Consider the following 22,338-nt stretch of genomic DNA (forward strand, 5'->3'; position numbering starts at 1 on the left):
TATATGCCTTTCAATCTGCAAAGTTGATGTTGAAGCATAATTCTACTCCATTTCTGTTCTCGGGTCTGAAATGCGTACGTCTTGTTTGCATGCTTAATATCATGCTTTATGTTTGTTTAATTGTGTACTGTCTCATCTGTCTAATCTCTCTCCCTCTCCCTCCCTCCCTCCCTCCCTCCCTCTGTCAAGCACTTATTGCATGTTTCTTTTCTCTTATATTGTGACTCAGCTTCTGTGGCTTTTCAAGGTCGAATGTAACACTATCTCTCTGCTAGAACTATTTTATGATATATTTTTGGTCTCCTTTCATTGTGATTTTGATTATTCAAGGCTTCTATGGATTTTCTTGACCTTCTTTTGGAGAAATGCTAGTCTACAGATGTTTTCTTGCATGGTGCTATAATTATATATTTGCTACTTTTACAGAGTGATGATGAAGACTTCATTTTTTTTATGACTTGATATTTTGTACTCTTGCTTTAGGGACTCACGATAATTGCCTTCAATGATGGGCGTTTTAACTCCAATACTCTTCTGGAGCTTCTGAGTCTAGGCCCAACATTCGTGGTGATGAAATTTATTGAAAGTGTGTTTTCTCTATGAACTACTGACTATTTTTTTCATTCTGAGATGGTTTTCTTTCATAGAACTCCTAACTTTTCAAAGATCTCACCTTTCAATAGATGCTGTTACTCTCAATTCTTCATTATTTTGCCTGATCAAGTTGCTTTTCCATGATGAAGGTGTCCTGGATATTGTGATGATGTATGGTGCATATTCAACAACGAGGCGTCTTGCAGTCTCTCGAATTTTTCTCCGCTTCCTTTGGTTTACTGTTGCTTCAGTTTTTATATCTTTCCTTTATGTGTATGTATTCTTTTATTCGTCCTAATTGTCAATTTCCTCTTGACTCGTATTCCGTTTATTAGCATAGTTAACTCCCTCTTTTTGTGGTTGTGAATACACTGCAGGAAGGCTCTCCAGGCGCAGAATCGAGCGGATTCGTTTGTATATAGGTTGTATGTGATCGTTATTGTCATCTATGCTGGTTTCCAGTTTTTCCTTAGTATGTTAATGCGGATACCAGCCTGCCATCATTTGACAAATCAATGTGATCGCTGGCCTTTGATTCGCTTCCTGAACTGGCTGCGTCAGGTTATTTTTTTATTTCCGTGTGTTTCTCTTGCCAACTAGCGTATTGTTGTATAGTTGACAGTTTGCTCTCTGTTTTGTTTGACTTTTTGTTTTTACAGGAAAGGTATTATGTGGGACGTGGCATGTATGAGAGGACTAGTGATTTTTTCAAGTAATAATCAGACGTCTAATTGGGCAATCCATTTTTTTTCAGCTTTAACTTCATTTGCTCATATCTGTGTTATTTGTTTGTATATCTCTGTGTCTATTAAAGTAGTCTCAATATTGTTGGTAGAACGTCAACTTCGAGTCCAAGATTATTTTCTTATATCGATGATCTTAAAATTGCAGGTACATGATCTTTTGGCTGGTCATATTTAGTGCAAAGTTTTCTTTTGCATATTTTCTTCAGGTTCGTGACATCTCTTCTAGTAATAATTATTGTCATGAGATTCGATATTTGTATGTCTTTAAATTGCTTTGAACCCTGAATCTGCAGATCCAGCCTTTAGTGAAGCCAACAAGAGATGTAGTTAAAGAGGATAATCTGCAATATTCATGGCATGATTTTGTATCAAAAAGTAAGGAAGTTCTGTGTTGCAATGCTGTCTTGCCTTCAAACCAAATTTCCTGTGTTAACATACGTTCTTTGGTATTGCATGTTGTTTGAATTTGACATAAACCTCTCTCTAGCATTTTCTGAAGAAACTTCCAATGCCTGGCATTTGATTCATCTACAAATATGTTAAATTGTCTTGTAATAGACAAGAGTTTAGCTGTGTGGAAGGGATGGTCATGTGCTAGGAATAAATTGAGTTAACAAATTACAAGACAGGCTATATATTTTTAGTGCTCCCTTTAGAGTTCTTGCTTTGCTTTAAGGCTCAATCTTGTATTTAAGGACCTTTTGATTGAAGTCTATTGCTTCAAGTAGTGAAAACAACTTCGCAATATATATATATATGCAAGGGGAAAGCTGCATATGATGGACGGTCATTTCCTCACTCCTTTGTAGTGGGGAGCTCTGTGTATTGGGGTTGCCCCATTTTCCTTTTTTAATTAAAAAGAGGGTAACTGAATGGCGAGCTTTAGCATCTTTTGTTTGCCTGATAATTTTCCTTTCTCATAATCTCCATTTTTTTCTCCTGTTGATGTCATTTGGTTGTCTATAATGTTCATTTCATTGCAGATAACCGCAATGCTTTGACAGTTGCCAGCTTATGGGCTCCTGTGGTTGCTGTAAGTTGGGATGCCTAGTTTTCTCATCTGTTTTTGTGAAGTCATTGAGACCTGGCCCTGAATTATGCAGATTATTGTGTTTGTGGTAGGATGCAAGATAGGTTCTGTGGTTCACTCCTTACCCTGTACCTTCTAAGTTTGTCTGGTCATAAAGATGTAATTCAACCAGTTATTGGGTTTGTCAAAAACTGATGGATGTTTTATGCTATGTTAGAGTGATGGGAAGGCTAAGGCTTGTAATTTGAGACAACGAAGTTGTAATTCCAAATAAAGCGATGACATATTACCTCTGAACCCCAGACTACTGGCAGCAGCTTCATCACCATTAACTCCCCGACACCACTACTTTCTTCACAACTGTAACAACCACAATCTCCTAGCAGCATCTCCAGTACTACGTCACCACCACGACCCTACCATGACCTCCATCTATCCTGTGTCATGTCACTGCATTATCGACCTTTATGCTGAATTTGAGATGGTTTAGCAGCTCTAGGTATCTTTTTTATTTTTGCAGTTGAGGGAGGACCTGCCATTTCACATGAAAAGAAAGGGAAAATTGAGTAAAAGAAGCTGATTCTTTCCAGCTTCTAGCTTTCGCTTTTGGTTTTTACGTAGAAAAATTTCTAAAGTTGCAATTTAAAATGGAGAATAATGACATACTTTGATTATTTTTCAGCCAAGAAGCCTAAAAAATGATAGTCGAAAAGTGAGAACTTCCAAAAAAGAAAGATGTTGAATTGAAGCCACAACTGAAAGCCAACAACTCCAAAAGCCATGACCACTCTAAATAGACCATATACTTTTAATGAGAAGACTTCCTCTCGCATATAGATTCTATAGTGTCGTTTGACGTTGTCATTTTAATTATGCTCTTTTTTTGTTGAAAGCATGTTGTTATATTGTTCATTGATATTTTTTGTTCCTTTGTTTCTTATTTGATTTCCTCAGATATATCTTTTGGATATTTATGTGTTTTACACCATCATATCTGCTGTGTGGGGATTTTTACTTGGGGCACGAGATCATCTTGGGGAGGTAGTTTTTCTCGTCCAAAGTGCTTTCCTGCTTTCCCACTTACTCTTCACTTGTAAGTAGATGGAGGACATACCCATTTGCATGTTTGTTTTTTTTTTTTTTTTTAATCTTTATGCCTTTCGCGTAAATTTTCTAGCCATTTATTTTCTGAAGTCAAATGTATGCTGTAATATTCCAGATCAGATCATTGGAAGCTGTCCACAGACTTTTCGAGCAATTTCCCAGTGCATTTGTGAAACACCTTCATGCTCCACTTGCCAACAGGTCTGACCTCCCATTTTGTTCTGTTAACGTCTCATGATAATTTCCAGTTTTTCTTCTATTCCTAGAGAGCAATATTTTGCACTTGGATACCTTCTTATTTCTTTATGGACTCATCTTTTTCAGGACTTTGAATCGCCTCTCCAACCAGGTGGCTCTCTTGCTAGTTGAACTATGATAAGCATAGCAAGCTATGAAATGCATAGAAAGCTCTTAAGATCCTTTAGTACTTATGCAAAAGCTGTATTTTATCCCCATGGGCTTACATATCGCATCATCTTACCAAGCATATATTTTTGAAGTTCGTCTTTGTGCTTGAACACTAAGGTACTTGTTGACTTTATTCATGCAAAGGTTGTGGAGAAGAATAAAGTGGATGCTGCGCAATTTGCCCCCTTCTGGAATGAAATTATTAAGAACCTCAGAGAAGAAGACTATATCACCAACCTGTAAGCATAGAGTGTCACTAACCTTAACTAACCTTAAGGGTGGCTTCTCATTTCTATGGGACATAATCTGCCTATTAGATTCTGCTTTTGTTTGCTCTAAGATACTTATTTTATAGTGTTACTTGCTTTTTCAAGAGAAATGGAGTTGCTTTTGATGCCTAAGAATTCTTGGAAACTGCCCTTGGTGCAATGGCCCCTCTTTCTTCTTGCGAGCAAGGTAAGTCTCCAGTTTTCCCTTCGTCAGTGTAAAAATAAGATCATCACCTTCTTCTCTGAAGATTGATTCATGCATTTATCCTGTAACATGCATCTTATCTTTGCCTCTTTGCAGAGTTCATGTCTCTGTTGATATAATGCAGATATTTATAGCAAAGGACATTGCTGTTGAGAGTAGAGAGTCGTCGCAAGATGAGCTATGGGAAAGGATCTGTAGAGATGATTACATGAAATATGCTGTGGAGGAGTGCTTTTATTCCATCAAGTATATTTTGACAGAAATACTTGATGGAGAAGGAAGGATGTGGTAAGCATATTTGTATTTTCAATTGTAAAGTGAGTTGATATTGTAGTTGCATTGTCTTGTAATCGAGCTCTTTCTTTTGTTTCTTGAGGCCTTTGGTAGAATTATCTTACCCCTAAGAAAAATGGTCAAGTGTCAGAGTCAGGTACTGAACAGTTAAGTTGTCTTAATGTTGTCCTATTCCTGTGCCAGGGTTGAGAGAGTATACGAGGACATTGAGGCAAGTATGAAAAGAAGGAGCATTCTAGGGGATTTTCAAATGAATAAGCTGTCGTTAGTGATTTCGAGAGTAACGGCACTCATGGGAATACTGGTTTGTATACTGGCCCTACTGCTGAATTTTCTCGTGCTTTGCAGACTGTGGAGAAGATACTGTTTGTTGCGTTGGCAGTCATGATGTTTAGGCATGCTTTGAGCTGTTGGTTGTGCCTTCCTCATTTATCAAATGCTAGTTTTAGTTTAGAAGTTTCTCTAAAGACAATAAGCAGAATGCAGTTATCTATTTTCTATGTAAGTTTTTACATGTCCTGTCTTTGCACCTTGTGCCTTTAGTTAGGGTTTTATCATTATAATTGTGTCTCTTCTCCTTTATTTTTTTTCCCTGAATATGTTCTCCGTAACCGGAGTAATTGGGGAAAATTGAAGTGCAAAGATGATTTTTATTTTATTATATTTTTTAGCAGCGTGTGGGGAGGCTGAAGGGATAGTTTCATTCTAACAATAGAAGTATCAAACTACTTCCTCATTGGCGTTTTATATTCAGATTTTCTTCTTTTGGTGTCCAGTGGCGGTGCAGTGGCCTTGACCTTTCCAAACTTACCTTTTCACCCAAGATTGGCGAGGTGTTGTTAGATAGAATCTTAAGGAATTGTAAAACTGTTAGATCGATGCAAATGTCATATACAATTCTAAAGCTCCAAACTACTTAACTTAGCAATTACTAAAACTACTGATTAGGGCTTTAAATTAAATCATTTCATTAGTTAAGAGTCCATATGCAGAACTGTACTAGCTAAGTTTGTTCCATCCAAAATACTTATACTGGCTCCTAAATTAAATGCAGATTATGCATTTACAGTTCCAAATATTTTAGGAATTGCTGAAAATTATAAATATAACCGTAAAGTTTGACTTTTGAAATAGATTACTAGTACTACAACTTTGAGCACACTATTATAATTAAATAACTAATTGATCTAGCTTAGCATTAAGCAAATAATTGCAAAACTTGACCTCTATTATTGAAAACAAAGAACATGTAAAGCTTTATGGGTCAGAGTGGGTTATTGGCTGGTGAGGTGTGACGCTTTTCGTTGAGGCATTGGTTGAGCCTATGCAGAAGACACAGAGAACCTTGACTCTAGGTTGTAAACAGTGAACCCTGAATTGATTTGTTTGTCTTTTCTGAAGATGAAGAAGAGTTTAATCCTTCTTCTTCTTCTTTTTTTCGGTCATTACACATTGTGAAACTCATGTTTTGATGAGTGATGGCTTTTGAGCTGCCTTAACTGGGCTTGGGCTTCCTTCAGCCCAAAATCCCAATGTAGGAACATGCAGCTAAAGTAAATCCCGAGTTTGTGAGAGTCAAAATGTGATCTCAACACGTTTACCAATTCAACTTGTGGTTTCTGCTGATTTCAACTCAGGCTAATTGATCTCTAACTGCTGAAATGTTTTCAATGAGTTGGCTCGCGATTTTATGTGTCTACCCAGGATTTGCTTCTGGAGGAAGACTCTCACAATATGGAGATACTGAAGGAGAAAAATTCAATCATTCTACTTTGTTCTCTCTCTTTTTTTTTTTTTTTTTTTAGGGGGGGGTTGGTTGTGCTGTATTGCATGTGTGGATTTAAGTATGCTGATGGTGATCTAGGCTATTATTTGATCACTTCTGTGCTGTTACATCATGGATATGTTTTATTATTTTCAAATGTGCATCTTACAGAAAGAGTCAGAGACAGCGGATTTGGAGAAAGGAGCGATAAAAGCTGTTCAAGATCTCTATGATGTTGTGCGAATTGATGTACTTTCAGTAAATATGAGGTTGCTCATGTTGCAATATATCTTCATACTTTTAATAAAGCGGTGTCTGCTTTATTTCTAAGTTCTGTTGCCTTCATGTAGGGAACACTATGACACGTGGAATATTTTGGCCAAAGCACGGACTGAAGGCCATTTATTTTCAAATTTAAAGTGGCCCAGGGATGCAGATCTGGTAAAACTTTACTGTTTGACCTTCTTCCTTATTGCCTTGTGCTTTTCACGTCAGAATTGATGAACCTTTGTTGATCTGCAGAAAGGACTAGTCAAGAGGTTATATTCATTGATAACAATAAAAGATTCTGCTTCCAATGTCCCAAGGAATCTCGAGGCAAGACGTAGGCTGCAGTTCTTCACTAACTCTCTATTTATGGACATGCCTCCAGCCAAGCCCGTCCGAGAGATGATGCCCTTCAGGCAATAGCTTTACTTCAGTGCATTTTCTTCTTTTTCTAATTCGTGCTACATCACTGAATATATTGTGATTGCCTTATATGCAGTGTTTTCACTCCATACTACTCTGAGGTTGTACTGTATAGCTTGTCTGAACTCCAGAAGAAAAATGAGGATGGAATATCCATTTTATTTTACCTCCAGAAGATATTTCCAGGTACTTCAATTGATCTTCTTTGCATGTTTATTTAGTCTTTTGCTTTTATAGTTTTGATTGTACATTTTCCATGATGGACCATCAATTTTCTGTGTTTATTAGAGCTTTCCAGAAGTTTTCTTTTTGCTGAAATTCTAGGAGCTTGAATTTGTCAATTTTGATCACTGTTGTTTTTGCTGCATTTTTCAAGTTGTTGTCCCCTGGTGGACTCATTATTCCAGGCTAAAGAATTGGTCTGATTGAGCATGTTCAATGCTGACCAGTGAATACAGACGGTTGGAGGAGTATATGCACTCCATATTTATAGTGAGAAAAAGTGGAGCAAATAAGAAACGACTTGTCTTGTTTTATAATAAATGTGTATCATAGAAGAAGTCGGTGCAAAAACCATCCATAGTGATGAATAGTATCTGTTTGTGGCTGTAGTGCAGTTAAGCTATTGAGTTGATATACTGATCTTGATAGATTCATTGGCAAAAAAGGTTCATTTGGTCACTGCTAAATGTTAGTGTTCGCAGTATTTTTCTGATGATAAAAAATTTTGTAATTAATTCTCATTGAATTCATCAAATAACATTTCCCCAGATGAGTGGAAAAATTTCCTTGCTCGAATTGGACGCGACGAAAATGCGCTGGAGTCGGAATTTCTTGATAGTCCCAACGATATCTTAGAACTCCGTTTTTGGGCCTCTTATCGCGGACAAACATTGGCAAGAACAGGTGATTTCCTATATATATAATATAGTTATATTCATAGTTAGTCTACAGGAGGGTTTGTTTCTTCTTCATCATCATGCACTCTTTTGCACTTTCTGTTTATGTGTCGAATTGGGGTACTTTCCATGCTAAGCTTGGGATATTGCTTTTAGGCATGAGAATGTGCCCTCAAATTGTCATGACTAGAATATTGTTACACTGTTAATTGTCATTTGAACTAGTATTAATGGTTTATAGTTTAGTTATTTTTTCTTGTGCTGTTTCTATATGGTGATTCTCATGCATGCAACTTCCTGTTCTATTTATTACTTTAGGCGGCTGTGGTTCTGAGTTGTAGTCAGTCTGTTTCTTATTCATCTCAAATTCGAGTTCTTGTGAAGATTCCTTTTAGGAGCCAATGTCTGTTATGATTGAAGACAATAGGTAAAACCATGTGAAAATAGTGTTAAGAGTGCTTGTGCCGTGTTGGATTCTGGGTTCTTTTTTATTGAAGGATCAGAAAAAAAGGGGACTGTATTTTTCTGTTCTTCAAGTAAGAGATCCTCGGAACTTACATCATCCAAATTGCCAGTTTTTGTGTATTATAAATGTTTCTGCACTACGGAACTTCAAGAGGTCATAGACTGACCTACCTTAAATGGCCTGTAAATTAGGATTATCCTTCTCACTGGCTCTTCTATCTCTCCAGGGCATTTAGTCACAAATAGTGACTGGTGCTTATTTTTTTTCTCGTCACAATGGCGAACCCAGTCCATTCCCATTGCTCGATGAGATAAAAAGATGCTGTTGTCTATTTATTTAATGTAATTCAAGAAAACCCTAAAGTGTTCTCTCTTAAGTCAATGGTGTTTTGCTTAGGAGACCTGTCACTTCGAGATGATCTTAAACTCAAATGACGGAGGAACAACAAGAATTGCTTCTTGGTTCCACACTCATGCAAGAGTGCATCCAATGGAGTCCAGATGGATGTGGCTAAATTCATGATATTAATCTACTCATATGCGCTGGAAAAAAAATAAAAAATTGCTGAAAATTTAAAGTACTTTGTGTCTAAAAATGGATTAAACTGGAAATATTAAGTACATCGGTGACAGAAACTAAATCTACGGATACTACACTATTAAACCTTAAAAGCATGGGAAAGGAAAATTGATAAAAGATAAACGCTTGCTTTATGTCATGTTGTTGGCGTGCCCTTTTCTTTTTCCAACTTTAAAAAAATTTCTCTATCAACAGGCTTGCTCTTGCAAATGATGGTTTGTCCATATCAGTTTCCACGTTCTTAAATTTCTAACTTCCATTGACTGTTCTCCTCGTGTTTGCCAACTATCCGACAACAATTTATTGAGGCATGATTGCAACATGTCCAATGCGCCTTCACATGCTCCTCATGATTTTCCATGAACCTTTCGTCAGCACTAAGTTGTAACTGCCAAAGAGCATAGCATCTTAAAGAAACTTATTTTATTTCAAACCTATGTCACAGTCTACCAGGCCACAATCTTAGGCCATTTAACTCCCTCCATTTTCCCTGCAGCCTATAGTCTTCGGAGGCTCTACTCATCATTGACTGCCTAGTGAACACAGACTTCCTGTAATGAACACCACCCACAAAAAAGGAGACCCTAACAAGTAGACATTGTTTGGAACCCCCACGACTACTTACTAAAAGCGATATGCAGCTCATGTGGCTTTTAGACGCATTATTACATGGATTCCATGAATGAGGGCCTGTCTGGATAGACTTTTACTAGTTTCTATTTTAGTTTTTCTGAATCTTGTGGCGAACACATTTTTGACCCTTTTTTTAAGACTAAACCCTGATACTTCCTAATATACAAATGTTTTTTTTTTTTTTTTGGTTGAATAATATACAAATGTTGACTTGTAGATTCAAGTATAATTTTTTCACTTAATTTTGGTGGGAAAATGAGAATGTTCATTTTGCTTATGCTTCTGTGTGAACAAACATGCCCTAAAACACTTTATGCGGCAAAAGAACTTATCGCTATTTTTGTAGACATCATTACCTAGGAAGTGAAACTGTTGATTTTGCTCATTGTTCATGGATATGTGCACTCTCATCACGGTCTACATTGCAATGGAGGAAATTCTTTAGCCTGAAACAGTTTGGCCTATTAAAATGAGCATTCAGTTTGGCCTATTAAAATGAGCATTCTGCACGCCCTAATATTTGTAAATTTCTTCTTTTTCGCACTTTGCTTTCTTCAATTCATTTATAATTTATGGCGCATGTATTACATATGCTGCTTATGCTTTTTTTACTTAGAAAGATAAGATCATTCGAGTTAATTATCTGATTAATCTGCTTTCCTGAACATATGATTTGGCTGAGATTTGCAGTTCGTGGGATGATGTATTACAGAAAAGCACTTATGCTTCAGAGCTACCTGGAAAGACTTGGTTCGGCAGGTTGGCTTCGAGGCCTTTCAAATAGATGTGATAGGAAGGCTTTCACTGTCTTACTTATGCATGATTTGGATATTTCAGATGTTGAAGCTGCAGTTTCAAGCAGCGATGTAACTGATACTCGAGGGTTCGAATTTTCCCCTGAAGCGAGGGCACAGGCTGATCTGAAGTTCACATATGTAGTGACATGTCAGATTTATGGAAAGCAGAAGGAGGAGCAGAAACCTGAGGCTGCTGACATTGCAATGTTAATGCAAAAGTGACATTCAGCTCTATTTCTTGTTGCCTGCTTTCCTGTATTTCATTAGATGCCATATCTTTGCCTATATGGAAACTCCATTTGATTTTTAACTTTATATTTGATGCATGTGTGGACTTATGTCTATTTTGTGTCCTAGAAATGAAGCGCTACGCGTTGCTTTTATCGATGAGGTTGAGACTTTGAAGGATGGAAAAGTCCACAAAGAATTCTACTCGAAGCTTGTAAAGGCTGATGTTAATGGAAAAGATATGGTTAGTTTTCTTCTTTGTTGTGTTTTGAAGTAGCTATCTTTTGATTTTATTTGATTTTCTGATTTTCTCTTGCAATGTCCAAAGAGTGTCATCGTGATCACATATTCGGTTGTAAGAAATGGCCTGTTATTGCCTTTTTAAGTACTTGAGATGGTGGCGGTTTTGGCTTCCATCTTTTGTGTTTTTAAAATCTGTATGTATACATTTTGTGCATATAATGAGCTTTCTGTTGCTTTGCCTGTAAACTTTCTTTCAGGAAATTTACTCCATTAAATTGCCTGGAAATCCAAAACTTGGTGAGGGAAAACCTGAGAACCAGAACCATGCCATCATATTTACTCGTGGAAATGCTGTTCAGACCATTGACATGAATCAGGTAATTGAAATCTAGAGCTTCTCTTCAAGCGTTACTAGTTCCTCCTATTAGTATATGATACTAATTCGCAAGAAGACAGCTAATATTGGATTCTGTTTGGTGATCTTTGTGCTGTGTTGCAGAATTATTTCCATAATTGCATCACATATAATTTCTGTTTTTTCCTCTTTTTAACTCCTCTATTATAGGGTGTCAAGATTCAGAGTTTTCTTTTCTTTTTGGTTTGAAAGGCTGAGCAGTATTCATTTAAGCATAGAACTGCGAGTTTCCTCTATTTCATGATGCATTTCTTGACTAAAAACATGCTGCCGTGTTATGAGACAGCAGTGGTTTCTTATTGTTTCTTAAACTGTCAATGCAGTATCTTCATAATCTTGTCTTATACTTTGCATTGTCTCTCTATTATCTGGTTTACAATTTATAAAGGTTTTTGTATGATACATACTCATGTGCATACACAGACAGGAATTGTTATTTTCTCGAAGCTCTTGGTTATACTAATGCAGGGCATTTAATTCAGGATAATTATTTCGAAGAGGCTCTGAAAATGAGAAATCTTCTCGAAGAATTCCGTCGTGATCATGGTATCCATCCTCCTACAATTTTGGGTGTTAGAGAAAACGTTTTTACAGGAAGGTACTTTCGTTTGATGTTATGTATGATTTAGATAGTTCTGAGGAGCCATCAAGCAAATCTGTATTAATGAGTCATTCCCTTCTTTTTCTTGTGTTTGTATGTGTCAACCTGCAGTGTGTCTTCTTTAGCCTCATTCATGTCTAATCAAGAATCCAGCTTTGTAACACTTGGACAACGCGTTCTTGCAAATCCTCTGAAGTAAGTAAACTGCATGGTTCCTTTTTTTCGACTGACCGTTCAGAATGAGCTCTGGCAAATAACCTTTTAAATTTTCAGGGTTCGTATGCATTATGGTCATCCTGATGTATTTGATAGAGTTTTTCATATAACTCGGGGGGGAATAAGCAAGGCTTCTCGTGTCATCAACATCAGTGAAGATATCTATTCAGGTTTTGACATGATAAAGATTTTCGTTTACAAGAGAACCTTGTTTGAAGAACTAAAGTATACTTGTTATATTAATGTCATATTACTAGCTGAACCTTTGTTTCAGTTTTGAGCTCTCTATAGAATCATTTTATGCTTCAATGCCTCCTGGAGTAGCCTTGATAATGCTCATAGTCTGGGAAAACAGTGCTGCTTTTTTGGGGATGAAATTTTACTTGTGATACTGTTCGAACTGAAGAGCTGCAGCATTCTGATTTTTATTAGCATCTCTATGTTCTCGTTTTCAATGGTTTCGACAGTCAGTAGGACAATATCATGTAGTGACTGCATAATCTTGTGGAATCACTGAATTATTATGTGGCAATACTCAGGGCATTATAAAGTTTTGACTTTTTCTATGCAAAAAGAACAGGAAAAGCCAGAGAAGAACAGTGTTTTCTTCCATTAAGTTCGGTCTGTGTCATGATTAGTTCCGCTACTGATTCATATTTGCTTTGAATTTTATATCTCTACTCCTGCTTCCTTCGACAGAAGATGGGGTTACAGAATCTTATCGCGTATTTGAGCATCTTGACTTTCTATGATGCATTGCGGCCTGCAACGAGCTTTCTTCATCTCATCTTTGATTGTTGGCATGTGGACCTTTGAATATGTGTTCATCTTGAATCTTGTAGGACTGATTACCCAGGGGATTATTGTGATTTTTGCTTTTGGGCTAGAGGGAACATTTACAAGGGCCAAAAAAAGAGGGAGGGGGGAACAGTACTAAAATTTCGCGCACCATTTAGAAGAGCCACACACAGAATTAATAGCAAATGGGGCACTGAGAAAATGCAATTTGGCTTCAATCCTGTACTTATTGGGCACCATTTTTCTCTTGAACTTTAAGTTCTTACAAAATGATGCGGATTGTATTTATTTCATATGTGATAGTGTTCTCTCCATTCCTTCTATTCTCCATTAATGATCCGTGGAAGTTTCTAACAATTTGGGGATAAAAACCAGGGTTTAACTCAACGCTACGCCAAGGAAATGTTACTCATCATGAGTATATTCAAGTAAGATCTCCCATATCATATTAGAAATCTCGATTTCTATATCCATTTTATTTTACTTCAAGCACAATTAAGCTGTGAATATTGCAGGTTGGGAAAGGTCGAGATGTTGGGCTCAATCAGATTGCTTTATTTGAAGGGAAGGTTGCTGGGGGCAATGGTGAACAAGTTTTAAGTCGTGATGTATACAGACTCGGACAGCTCTTTGACTTCTTTAGAATGATGTCTTTCTACTTTACCACAGTTGGATTTTACTTCTGCACTATGGTATGCTTCTTTCTTTGACTTTAATATGTGTACTATGCTTTCTTTGTGTTTCTGTTGAGTGAGCCACAGTGGATGCCTGCTTACTCTCAATCTCTTCTGAAGCAAGGCAAGAAAGATGCTCGGTTATTAGAGTCATAAAAGTTCTAAAGAAATTATTTTCTCATTTTTTCTTTTGTGAGATTTGCTAAATATTTCTTTTCATAAAGATTATCCTGTTCCCTTCCTTTTGATTTATAAGTTAACTGCTTTGAGAATGTGTTGAATATTTTGTGTAAACAATCTTGGAGTTAATTCACCAGTGAATGCGCTGATCACATGGAGCTACAACCTTTTTTGCTTGTCTTTTGTGCTCCATGGATTTTGTCAACTTTTTTATTGTGTCATATTTTATTCTTTTTAAGCTAGCTATACATCGGACACATTGTTGTATTTGCTTGTGTACTGGTAAAGAGATTGCTTGAAATTCTAGTTTTAAAAGGGCAAGCAGAATGTTCTTTGTTGGAAAAAAATATACTAGCAAAATAAGAGTTCATAAGCAACTAGACTTCGATCTGGTGATTGCATCTCTATATGTGCCACGTGAAATTGTCTTTTGACTTCTGCTGATGTTTAGACGCTGATGTGGTCATCGAATCATTTATTCTATCGTTACTACTTCGATATAGATGAATTTGTTATACAAATTGCTCTGAATAGAAGCAAAAAGGAAAATGATTAGTACCTCTAATGTTTCTTGCAAAATTTGCAAAGGTACCTGACATGAGTTGACACGTACGTAGTTACATATTAGACAGGGGCATCTTATTGATCTTTATCATGCTGAATGTTTTTCCACCTTTTCCATGCAGCTAACAGTGTTGACAGTCTATATTTTTCTTTACGGGAAGGCTTATCTGGTAAGATTTGTTTCTTTTGATAATTCGAAACTAATTTTTTTTTTCGGGGGAAAGATAATGTCACTATATTTGACTTCCACGTATTGGTGCATTTTCACTTTGGGTTTTTTTATGCATGCTAGAGATTTTGCTAGATGTGATCCGTTGTAGTTGATGCGGGTTCCTGGCCATCTGTATATTACTGTGAATTTTGCACTTTTGTGTGGTGGGGTTCCATCAAAATGTTTTGATTGTTCTGTGGATTCCTTATCTTCTAATGAGCTCTTTTGGCAAATGGGTTGGCATTGCTTTGGCACCCCATAGTGAATTTCTCTTTACTTATATAAAGAAATATTACATGAGATCAGTAGTCTTGGTATGCGGGACATAATAATGACATACACCACTTATTTTCTAAAAATACACCTTCAAGCTGGAATAGTGTTGTTATGGATCCCCAGCTTGTTGCAAAACACTTCCATCTTCTGCCAGCTAAGGATTTGGTGGACAGGCTAGCAAACTAACTGTTGACCACTTTAACATAACTCACTTTAATTAGTTTATGCTGAAGCTTTTCTCTCACAAAGTTACAGTCAACCTTGATATGCTAAGTATGCTCCTGAAGCATAGCATTCATTCTCTTAGCCAGGGGCTTGTAGATTTCCTATATGGGTCTTGTGGAACATAGTAATGGCATCTAACACTTATTCTCTGAATAACCTATAACTTGTTTTTGATGATTCACTTACTATGTAAATATTTAAGACCACGTACAAAAGAAATTTCAAGGTAGGAGAAGTAGTTCTACAGTTGGGAAAGATTCAGTTTTGGGCAGATTGCTATTCCTGTCCAGTACGATATGTCAAACATTGTGGATTCTTAACATTACCTTTTTTTTCTTGGGAGATTATTTAAGGGGACTTAGTGTTATTAATTGTTGGGTGATGCAACTGTTAGTACTGCATGTGTATTACCTTGGAGCCTGACATGAGGTTCTATTAACTAGTGCAGAGAAATTGGTACCCTTGGTGAATAAATTTGAGAAAAAGTTTGCAGGTGAGGATCAAAATTTGGAAAGAACGAGTAAAATATATTAATAGGATGTTATACATATTGTATGTGAGATGGAGGTTATTCTTTCATGACATAGTAAGTGCTGCTTTGATGCATCTCTGGAAATTGAGGATAAATTATTTGGAGAAGTTACCCCAGTGTAAGAAAAGAGGATAAATGTGCCGCTTGATGTTAATTTTATTGAGGCTTGTTTTGCCATTGAATTTGCTCTTGAAGCATATACTGGCTTGTCCTTGATTCTTTAATCAAATTCGTTAAAAGCTTCAACTGCGATGTCTTTTGGTAGAGTGACTCATTGTGGAGGACTCCTCTGGAAGTCAGTTAAGCTATTTGAGGTGGACTCATATGTTGACGTTTTCAAAACCCTTGGTAGCTAGAGAGCCTCAGGATAGCTGTCACTGCGCTCGAGGGGCTGATCCATGCCTTTGTTTTTCTGGTCGACCTCAGTTATTTAATTTATAGTTGGCATCTATGATATATGTGAACTTTATTTTCTATATACGGTATGACTCCAACTTGTCGTTATTTAAAGCCATTATGTATCTCGTTCTATCTGAGGTAGAGGCTCATATGTTCAGTCATGTCGAACAGCTAAAGTAAATAAACAGTTCCGAGGCAGTTCAAGTTTTGTCCTGCAGTTTAAGTTCAAGAGTTTTAGTATTGTAGGAATGCATTAGTTATGGAATATTAAGGCTGTCTGTGTTGACTTGAATTTTCTTCAACTTGCAAGTTTCATGCTATTCTAACATCATCTGTTACCATATTTGACTGCGAGATGGTTCTCTTCTGAAAAAATGTATGTTAGAAAATCCAATTCAAAAGCTTAAGTTAATAGGTAGAGGGAGACTACATGAATATAAAGAGCATTTAGAGTCCGTTGTCAAGCAATGTGGGACATACCTCAACAACCTCACTCATGTGCAAGCCGGATTGCGAGCAGCACGTGCAATTTTGACCATGTGGAGTTTTTAAGGAATTTGTTACCACGCACATTCGCAAAAGGGATAGCACCGGCTCTGATACTATGTTAGAAAATCCAACCCAAAAGCTTAAGCTAATAGGTGGAGAGAGATCACATGAATATGAAGAGCATTTCGAACCCCGCTGTCAAGCAATGTGGGACATACTTCAACAATGTGAATCCAGCATTGTAGTAAATTGAGACCCCGGACGGGGGCACTCATAACTTTACATGTGGATGGACCTATGCTGGAGTTACAAGTTGGATAATATAAGTGACGCTCATTTTTAAGTTGAGGAAGAATTACAGGCATAGCTGAAGCAGATATTTCTGTCAAAAAATAAAAAAGTGTGAGTTTATTCTCGGAAACAAGGATAATTAACAAAAACATGACCTCTTTGCAGGCACTTTCAGGAGTTGGTGAGCAATTCGCAGTGAGAGCAAAAATAACAGATAACACTGCTCTGAGTACTGCTCTAAATACACAGTTTCTCCTCCAAATTGGCGTCTTTACTGCTATACCCATGATTTTGGGTTTCATTTTGGAGCAGGGTTTTCTGAGGGTAATACATATTGAACTTATGTTTTTCATTTCTCTGGTTGGTGAGTCTATGGTTATTCTGTTATTTAGTTGCTGTTCATTGTTGTATGTGATCTTGCTATATGTCTAACGGCTGTTTAATATAGCTTTGCTTGTTGATCACTGAGCTCGGACGGCTGCTGCTTTTATAATGCTTAATTTACTAAGCTTTACGATGGACTGTCAATCCCCCTCATTTTCTGTATCGTTGCTCTCGGTCTGGGATGTGTGTTATGTTACTGCCTGTTTAGTGAAGTCTAGACAAGCAAGCCTATATGATTGGGTTATTTTTTGTTAAAGTAATGGAGAGCTGGGCACATTTGTCAATGTTTCAGTTGATTGTTTGCTTTTTGCTCCATAACAAGTGAAATGAAAAGAAAACCTGGGAATTGAAATAAAAATTCGTCACTAGCTACTTTGCCAGGAATTTTCCGCCTACTCAATTGAGACAAGGTCAAAAGCACATGGATCTTGGACATGGCCAGTAATGTTATAGCCGGAATATCACATCTTTGATAGAGGTTAAGATCGACCTATTCTCTCTGCAAATTAATGCCTTAGTCCTGGGAAAGGCTCGCCGTTGACCATAAAGCATTATCTATTCAGGCATTATTGGTAGTAAGGTTGTTCTTTGCTGAGAAACCATCCTGAAGTAAATTTTTGGAGCAGTTCTTTAGTGATGTCATCAGTTTTACTAGTTAGAGTAAGTCCGGGGTTCTTATGTTCTTCCTGATGCTTTAACTTTGAGAGCATTGCTTTACCTCTCTTTGCATGCGAGCTGTGGTTCTTTTCGTAAGTTTTTGCAAAGCACCTACGTCCTTATCTTTTTTTCTTCCTTTTCTCCATCAACTGTTGCAGGCCCTTGTCAGTTTTATAACTATGCAGTTTCAGCTTTGTTCTGTCTTCTTCACATTCTCATTGGGTACAAAAACACATTATTTTGGCCGGACCATTCTTCATGGGGGTGCAAGGGTTAGTTATCCTATTTTACTGCCTTTCTTTCTGAAAATATGGATTTTAAAATTGCTGAAGTTTGTTCTTTTCAACAGTATCAAGCCACTGGTAGAGGATTTGTGGTCCGACATATCAAATTTTCTGAGAATTATAGACTTTACTCTCGCAGTCACTTTGTTAAAGGGTACATCTCTCTCTCTCTCTCTCTCTCTCTCTCTCTCTCTCTCTCTCTCTCTCTGGCTGTTGCCTTTGCATTGAAATAATTCTTACAATACTGTCTCCAGATTGGAAGTTGTGCTGTTGTTAGTGGTTTATCTAGCATATGGCTATAATGAAGGTCTTTCCTACATTCTTCTCACGATCAGCAGCTGGTTTATGGCTATCTCTTGGCTCTTTGCTCCATATCTTTTTAATCCATCTGGATTTGAGTGGCAGAAGTAAGCACTTTCTTCTACCCATGCAATCGGGGTTCTGTGATTCACTTTGATCTTAACTTATATGATTTCCTCTTTCAGGACAGTGGAAGACTTCCGGGATTGGACGAATTGGCTTCTTTATAGAGGCGGAATTGGAGTTAAGGGAGCAGAGAGTTGGGAGGCTTGGTGGGAAGAGGAACTGGTATCGAATTTCATCACTACTTTTTATTTAACAGAAAAGAAAGCTTAAACTTGCAAAGTTCCATCTCCAATTCCTTTTCTTGTTTTTCACCTGGATCTTTTTCTTGATCTAATGGTCCCTCTTTCCTAAAACGCCTTTATATGTCCTTATTGCTTGTTTTTAAGGATTTAATGCCCACGCTTTTTGTTGGTGCATAATATTAAATAATATAGCATCTTTTCGGATCTTCTCTGTGTATACCATTGGTTATCCTGATGGTGTTGTTTTTCCCAACTTATGGATTTTGGATCATTATGGCATACAGGCACATATTCGGACATTCAGTGGAAGAATAATGGAGACGCTATTGAGTCTGAGATTTTTCATTTTCCAGTATGGCATTGTTTACAAGTTAGACATCCAAGGAAATGATACATCGTTGACAGTAAGTTCCCTTCTTTTGGTTTTATCTGTCAATATCGGATAAATTGCAGAGTTTCTTAAGTAGCATTTTGGTGATAACTGGATGCACTCAATACAAGCTAAACACGGTGTGAACCTCTATATCCTCAAGAATATGTTTTGTTGAAAAAGATGGTCTTGTCCAATCATGTCTCCATGGAAATGGGATAATGGACGTTCTGTAGTTGTCCTGGGGTTGGGCCTAGGGGGCCGCTGATTTCTCTTGCTATGAAGAAATAGCGCAATCTCTCTCTCTCTCTCTCTCTCTCATATACCACGTTTTTACCAAACAAAATTAGGTTGGAGCTTTTATGTAATTAATCAGTATTTGGCACATTCTTATTATTAATTTAGTGTTATGTGCGGAACAAATTACCTTACTCTCTTTTACCGGTTGAAGTAAACATGATTTGACGGGTAGAAGTACATTTTCATCTCATTTCATTGGGAAATCTTTCTTTTATATGAATTGCTATAGGAAATCAATCGCTAAAAATTTGTTAAACGTTGATGAGTATAACCACTTTATTTTGTTAAATATTAAATTTTAAGAAACTGAACAAACACAAATTTCATGAAAAGGGAAAAGGCCTCAATAACTTTATTGTCAAATAACAAAAATGGGCTACTCCTTATGTATATTTGTAGGGTTAGTTGATGGAAAAAAATTATAGGTTACCAAAATTATATATGAAAAATAATAAAAGAAACTATGCCACCCAAGGTGATATTTCTAAATAATTTTTATATGTTCTTATTTATTATCATCGATATGTAGTTTTTCTGATTTTAATAATTTAGTTAATTTATTCTCCGTTTCATTGCTCATTTAGCTTTTATAGAATTCAATGGGAAAAAGGAGATTTCCTTCAAAAATGAAACAAGAATATACTTCTCCCCTTAAAAGTCGTGTTGCATGAGCTAATGAAAAGTACAACGTAGAGTCAAAATGAAAGTTTGGGGGTAATATGTTAGAATTGAAAGTTTTGGGGCAAACGTGTGCTTACCCCAAAGTTCGGGGGCATCTTGTGTAATTTCCCCTATTTCTTAAAATAGGTTGAATGACAATGAATTGAGCTTTCAACCGAGAAATTTTGCTATAATGGTTACAATCATGCTCATCATGACCAAGATGATTTGTTTTATTTTTTTTCCATTTACATTGTCCTTGAAAAGCACGTCCTCTCCAATTTTAGGTCTCTTAATTTGTTTCAATTTCAAATTGTAGGTTTCTTGATTTGTTTCAGTTTCAAATTTTAGGTTTCTTGATTTGTTTCAATTTCAAGTTGATCCGTCATGGTTAAAATGACACTTTGTATTTCCTTTATCATTTTGGCCCCGACTCTTTCCTCTTGAATCCATCACCGACTGGTTCGCCTACTTATTAGCCAGAACCATTTCAGTAATGCACGATTTTGTAAAAAGTGAGTAAACTTACAAAGTTAATCCACAGAATTAAGAATTTGACTACTGCATTTCAAAGTTTTGTATAAGCAGGGGATCTTTTGGTGTGCTTTGACTTTATTGTGATAGCAACTTCCCTGATGTTTATTCTACTGTAAAAGGGATCTTACATAATTTTGTGGATATTTGTTCAGGTGTATGGCCTGTCATGGGTGGTGTTGGCTGTGCTTATACTTCTGTTCAAGGTATGGTAGTGGTGTTAACCTCCCAATGCAACGTAATCGTATCATGTGCACTTCGCATTTTTGTTTGTCTAATGATACTTTGCATCTTCGTTGCCTCAGGTTTTCACTTTCAGCCAGAAAGTATCTGTCAATTTTCAGCTTTTGTTGCGCTTCATCCAGGGAGTCTCTTTCTTGATAGCACTGGCTGGTTTAGCAGTTGCTGTTGCATTGACAAACCTATCAGTTCCTGATATATTTGCTTGCATATTGGCCTTTGTGCCCACAGGATGGGGAATTATCTCTGTGAGTTTCTCTTCCCGGTTTTCATTCGGTCTAGTCTTCTATACTCCCATGCGTTTCATAGAAATACGAGGAAATTTGAGACGGTCAGTACACAGAGGTCATTATTTGGCTTAATCTTGAGCCCGAGTCATTGCTCTCAAAGGTTTTCATGACTCGTTGATAGGAGCTTATTCTAGAATTGTGGGCGGCAGAAATTGCTTTTAGAGAGCAATATTCTCCACCTCCACTGACAATGAGCTGAGGGCACTACCATTTAAAGACAGAAGGCACATACGAAAGACACTAAGGAAGTTTGATGTTGGCAAACAGGCCGGTGCGGCACGGCACGGCACGGCACCACTTGTTCTCTGTAGCTGGCCATCCCAGCCAAGCATGGTTGCTTTGACAGGATGGGCCCAGCCCATTTGGTGCCATCCCTTTTTTATTGCTTTTTGTCCTTTGGCCCTTTGAGCCTTTCGAACTCTCTTTGTTTTGGCGGTAAATGGCCAAAAGGCCCTTTGGGCTCACATAGATTAGCTCATAGGGGTGAGCAACCAGGCCAAAACCTGTGTTCTGGACTTAATTAGGCCTCACCTGACTGATTCCAGGCCGATTTGTGGAAGAACTAGTCGGTTCTCCATTCTGTAACCCTGGAATTAGCCTTCAACTGGTTTGGTCCCTATTCTTTTGTTAGAGCTGGCTTAGAACCAGTCTTATGTACTTTATTTTAGATGCAACTGGGAAAAAGTTGGAACCCATGACGTCCAGCTTGAAGTAGGCGCACAAGACCACTCAACTAACAAGACACTAGTCATAGGCTACAGAAATATAGCATCATCTACTTCATCTCTACAAACATTCCCCGGTTTGGTTCAGGCTAGTTACAAGCATGGCTGGTTCAGATTCAGGCTATTTACAAGTATGACCGGTTTGGTAAATGGCCCAAACATATAGCGGTTCGGTTCAGGCTAGTTACAAGTATGACCGGTTTGGTTCTATATTCGATTTTTTTGGAACCTTGACCCTATAGAATAAGTTCCAGGTTCCAGGGTTGGAAATAGCCCATCCTGAAACCGATCACTTCTAGTGTCCCAACAACTAATTTTTAGGGCCAACGAGCTATTGGGAGCCCTGAAAAAATTGTGGGCCCAAGCCAAGCATGGCATGGCCAGGCACTGTAGTGTGCCACTGTTGTAGGGTAGGTTCCGAGCTGGACTGGCCCATTTGCCAGCAGTAAAGGAAATTTCTGGTTG

The 22,338-nt window shown here is 37.4% G+C and overlaps 1 protein-coding gene across 3 annotated transcripts in view; it reads left to right on the plus strand.

Annotated features, from left to right (window-relative positions):
* Positions 1-22,338, plus strand: part of LOC115753244 (callose synthase 9) — a 35,975-nt gene that overhangs the window by 12,929 nt on the left and 708 nt on the right. For 2 of the 3 annotated variants that reach the window (XM_030691777.2, XM_048281035.1), the window contains 36 exons: positions 484-586; positions 744-867; positions 972-1,155; positions 1,254-1,306; positions 1,486-1,546; positions 1,634-1,715; positions 2,324-2,373; positions 3,325-3,411; positions 3,590-3,675; positions 3,799-3,823; positions 4,027-4,121; positions 4,257-4,338; positions 4,481-4,644; positions 4,834-4,954; positions 6,587-6,684; positions 6,766-6,856; positions 6,938-7,098; positions 7,182-7,291; positions 7,877-8,011; positions 10,373-10,697; positions 10,837-10,951; positions 11,208-11,327; positions 11,848-11,963; positions 12,078-12,161; positions 12,240-12,352; positions 13,356-13,408; positions 13,496-13,672; positions 14,521-14,568; positions 16,987-17,145; positions 18,021-18,134; positions 18,212-18,300; positions 18,401-18,553; positions 18,632-18,734; positions 19,039-19,158; positions 20,774-20,824; positions 20,924-21,106. In XM_030691777.2, the coding sequence (XP_030547637.1) occupies positions 484-586; positions 744-867; positions 972-1,155; positions 1,254-1,306; positions 1,486-1,546; positions 1,634-1,715; positions 2,324-2,373; positions 3,325-3,411; positions 3,590-3,675; positions 3,799-3,823; positions 4,027-4,121; positions 4,257-4,338; positions 4,481-4,644; positions 4,834-4,954; positions 6,587-6,684; positions 6,766-6,856; positions 6,938-7,098; positions 7,182-7,291; positions 7,877-8,011; positions 10,373-10,697; positions 10,837-10,951; positions 11,208-11,327; positions 11,848-11,963; positions 12,078-12,161; positions 12,240-12,352; positions 13,356-13,408; positions 13,496-13,672; positions 14,521-14,568; positions 16,987-17,145; positions 18,021-18,134; positions 18,212-18,300; positions 18,401-18,553; positions 18,632-18,734; positions 19,039-19,158; positions 20,774-20,824; positions 20,924-21,106 (4,035 nt within the window). The remainder of the gene's footprint in view (positions 1-483; positions 587-743; positions 868-971; positions 1,156-1,253; positions 1,307-1,485; positions 1,547-1,633; positions 1,716-2,323; positions 2,374-3,324; positions 3,412-3,589; positions 3,676-3,798; positions 3,824-4,026; positions 4,122-4,256; positions 4,339-4,480; positions 4,645-4,833; positions 4,955-6,586; positions 6,685-6,765; positions 6,857-6,937; positions 7,099-7,181; positions 7,292-7,876; positions 8,012-10,372; positions 10,698-10,836; positions 10,952-11,207; positions 11,328-11,847; positions 11,964-12,077; positions 12,162-12,239; positions 12,353-13,355; positions 13,409-13,495; positions 13,673-14,520; positions 14,569-16,986; positions 17,146-18,020; positions 18,135-18,211; positions 18,301-18,400; positions 18,554-18,631; positions 18,735-19,038; positions 19,159-20,773; positions 20,825-20,923; positions 21,107-22,338) is intronic. The other variant, XM_048281034.1, reaches the window with a different exon arrangement.

Source organism: Rhodamnia argentea, chromosome 6, assembly GCF_020921035.1.
Source record: "Rhodamnia argentea isolate NSW1041297 chromosome 6, ASM2092103v1, whole genome shotgun sequence".
NCBI classification, from domain to species: Eukaryota; Viridiplantae; Streptophyta; class Magnoliopsida; order Myrtales; family Myrtaceae; genus Rhodamnia; species Rhodamnia argentea.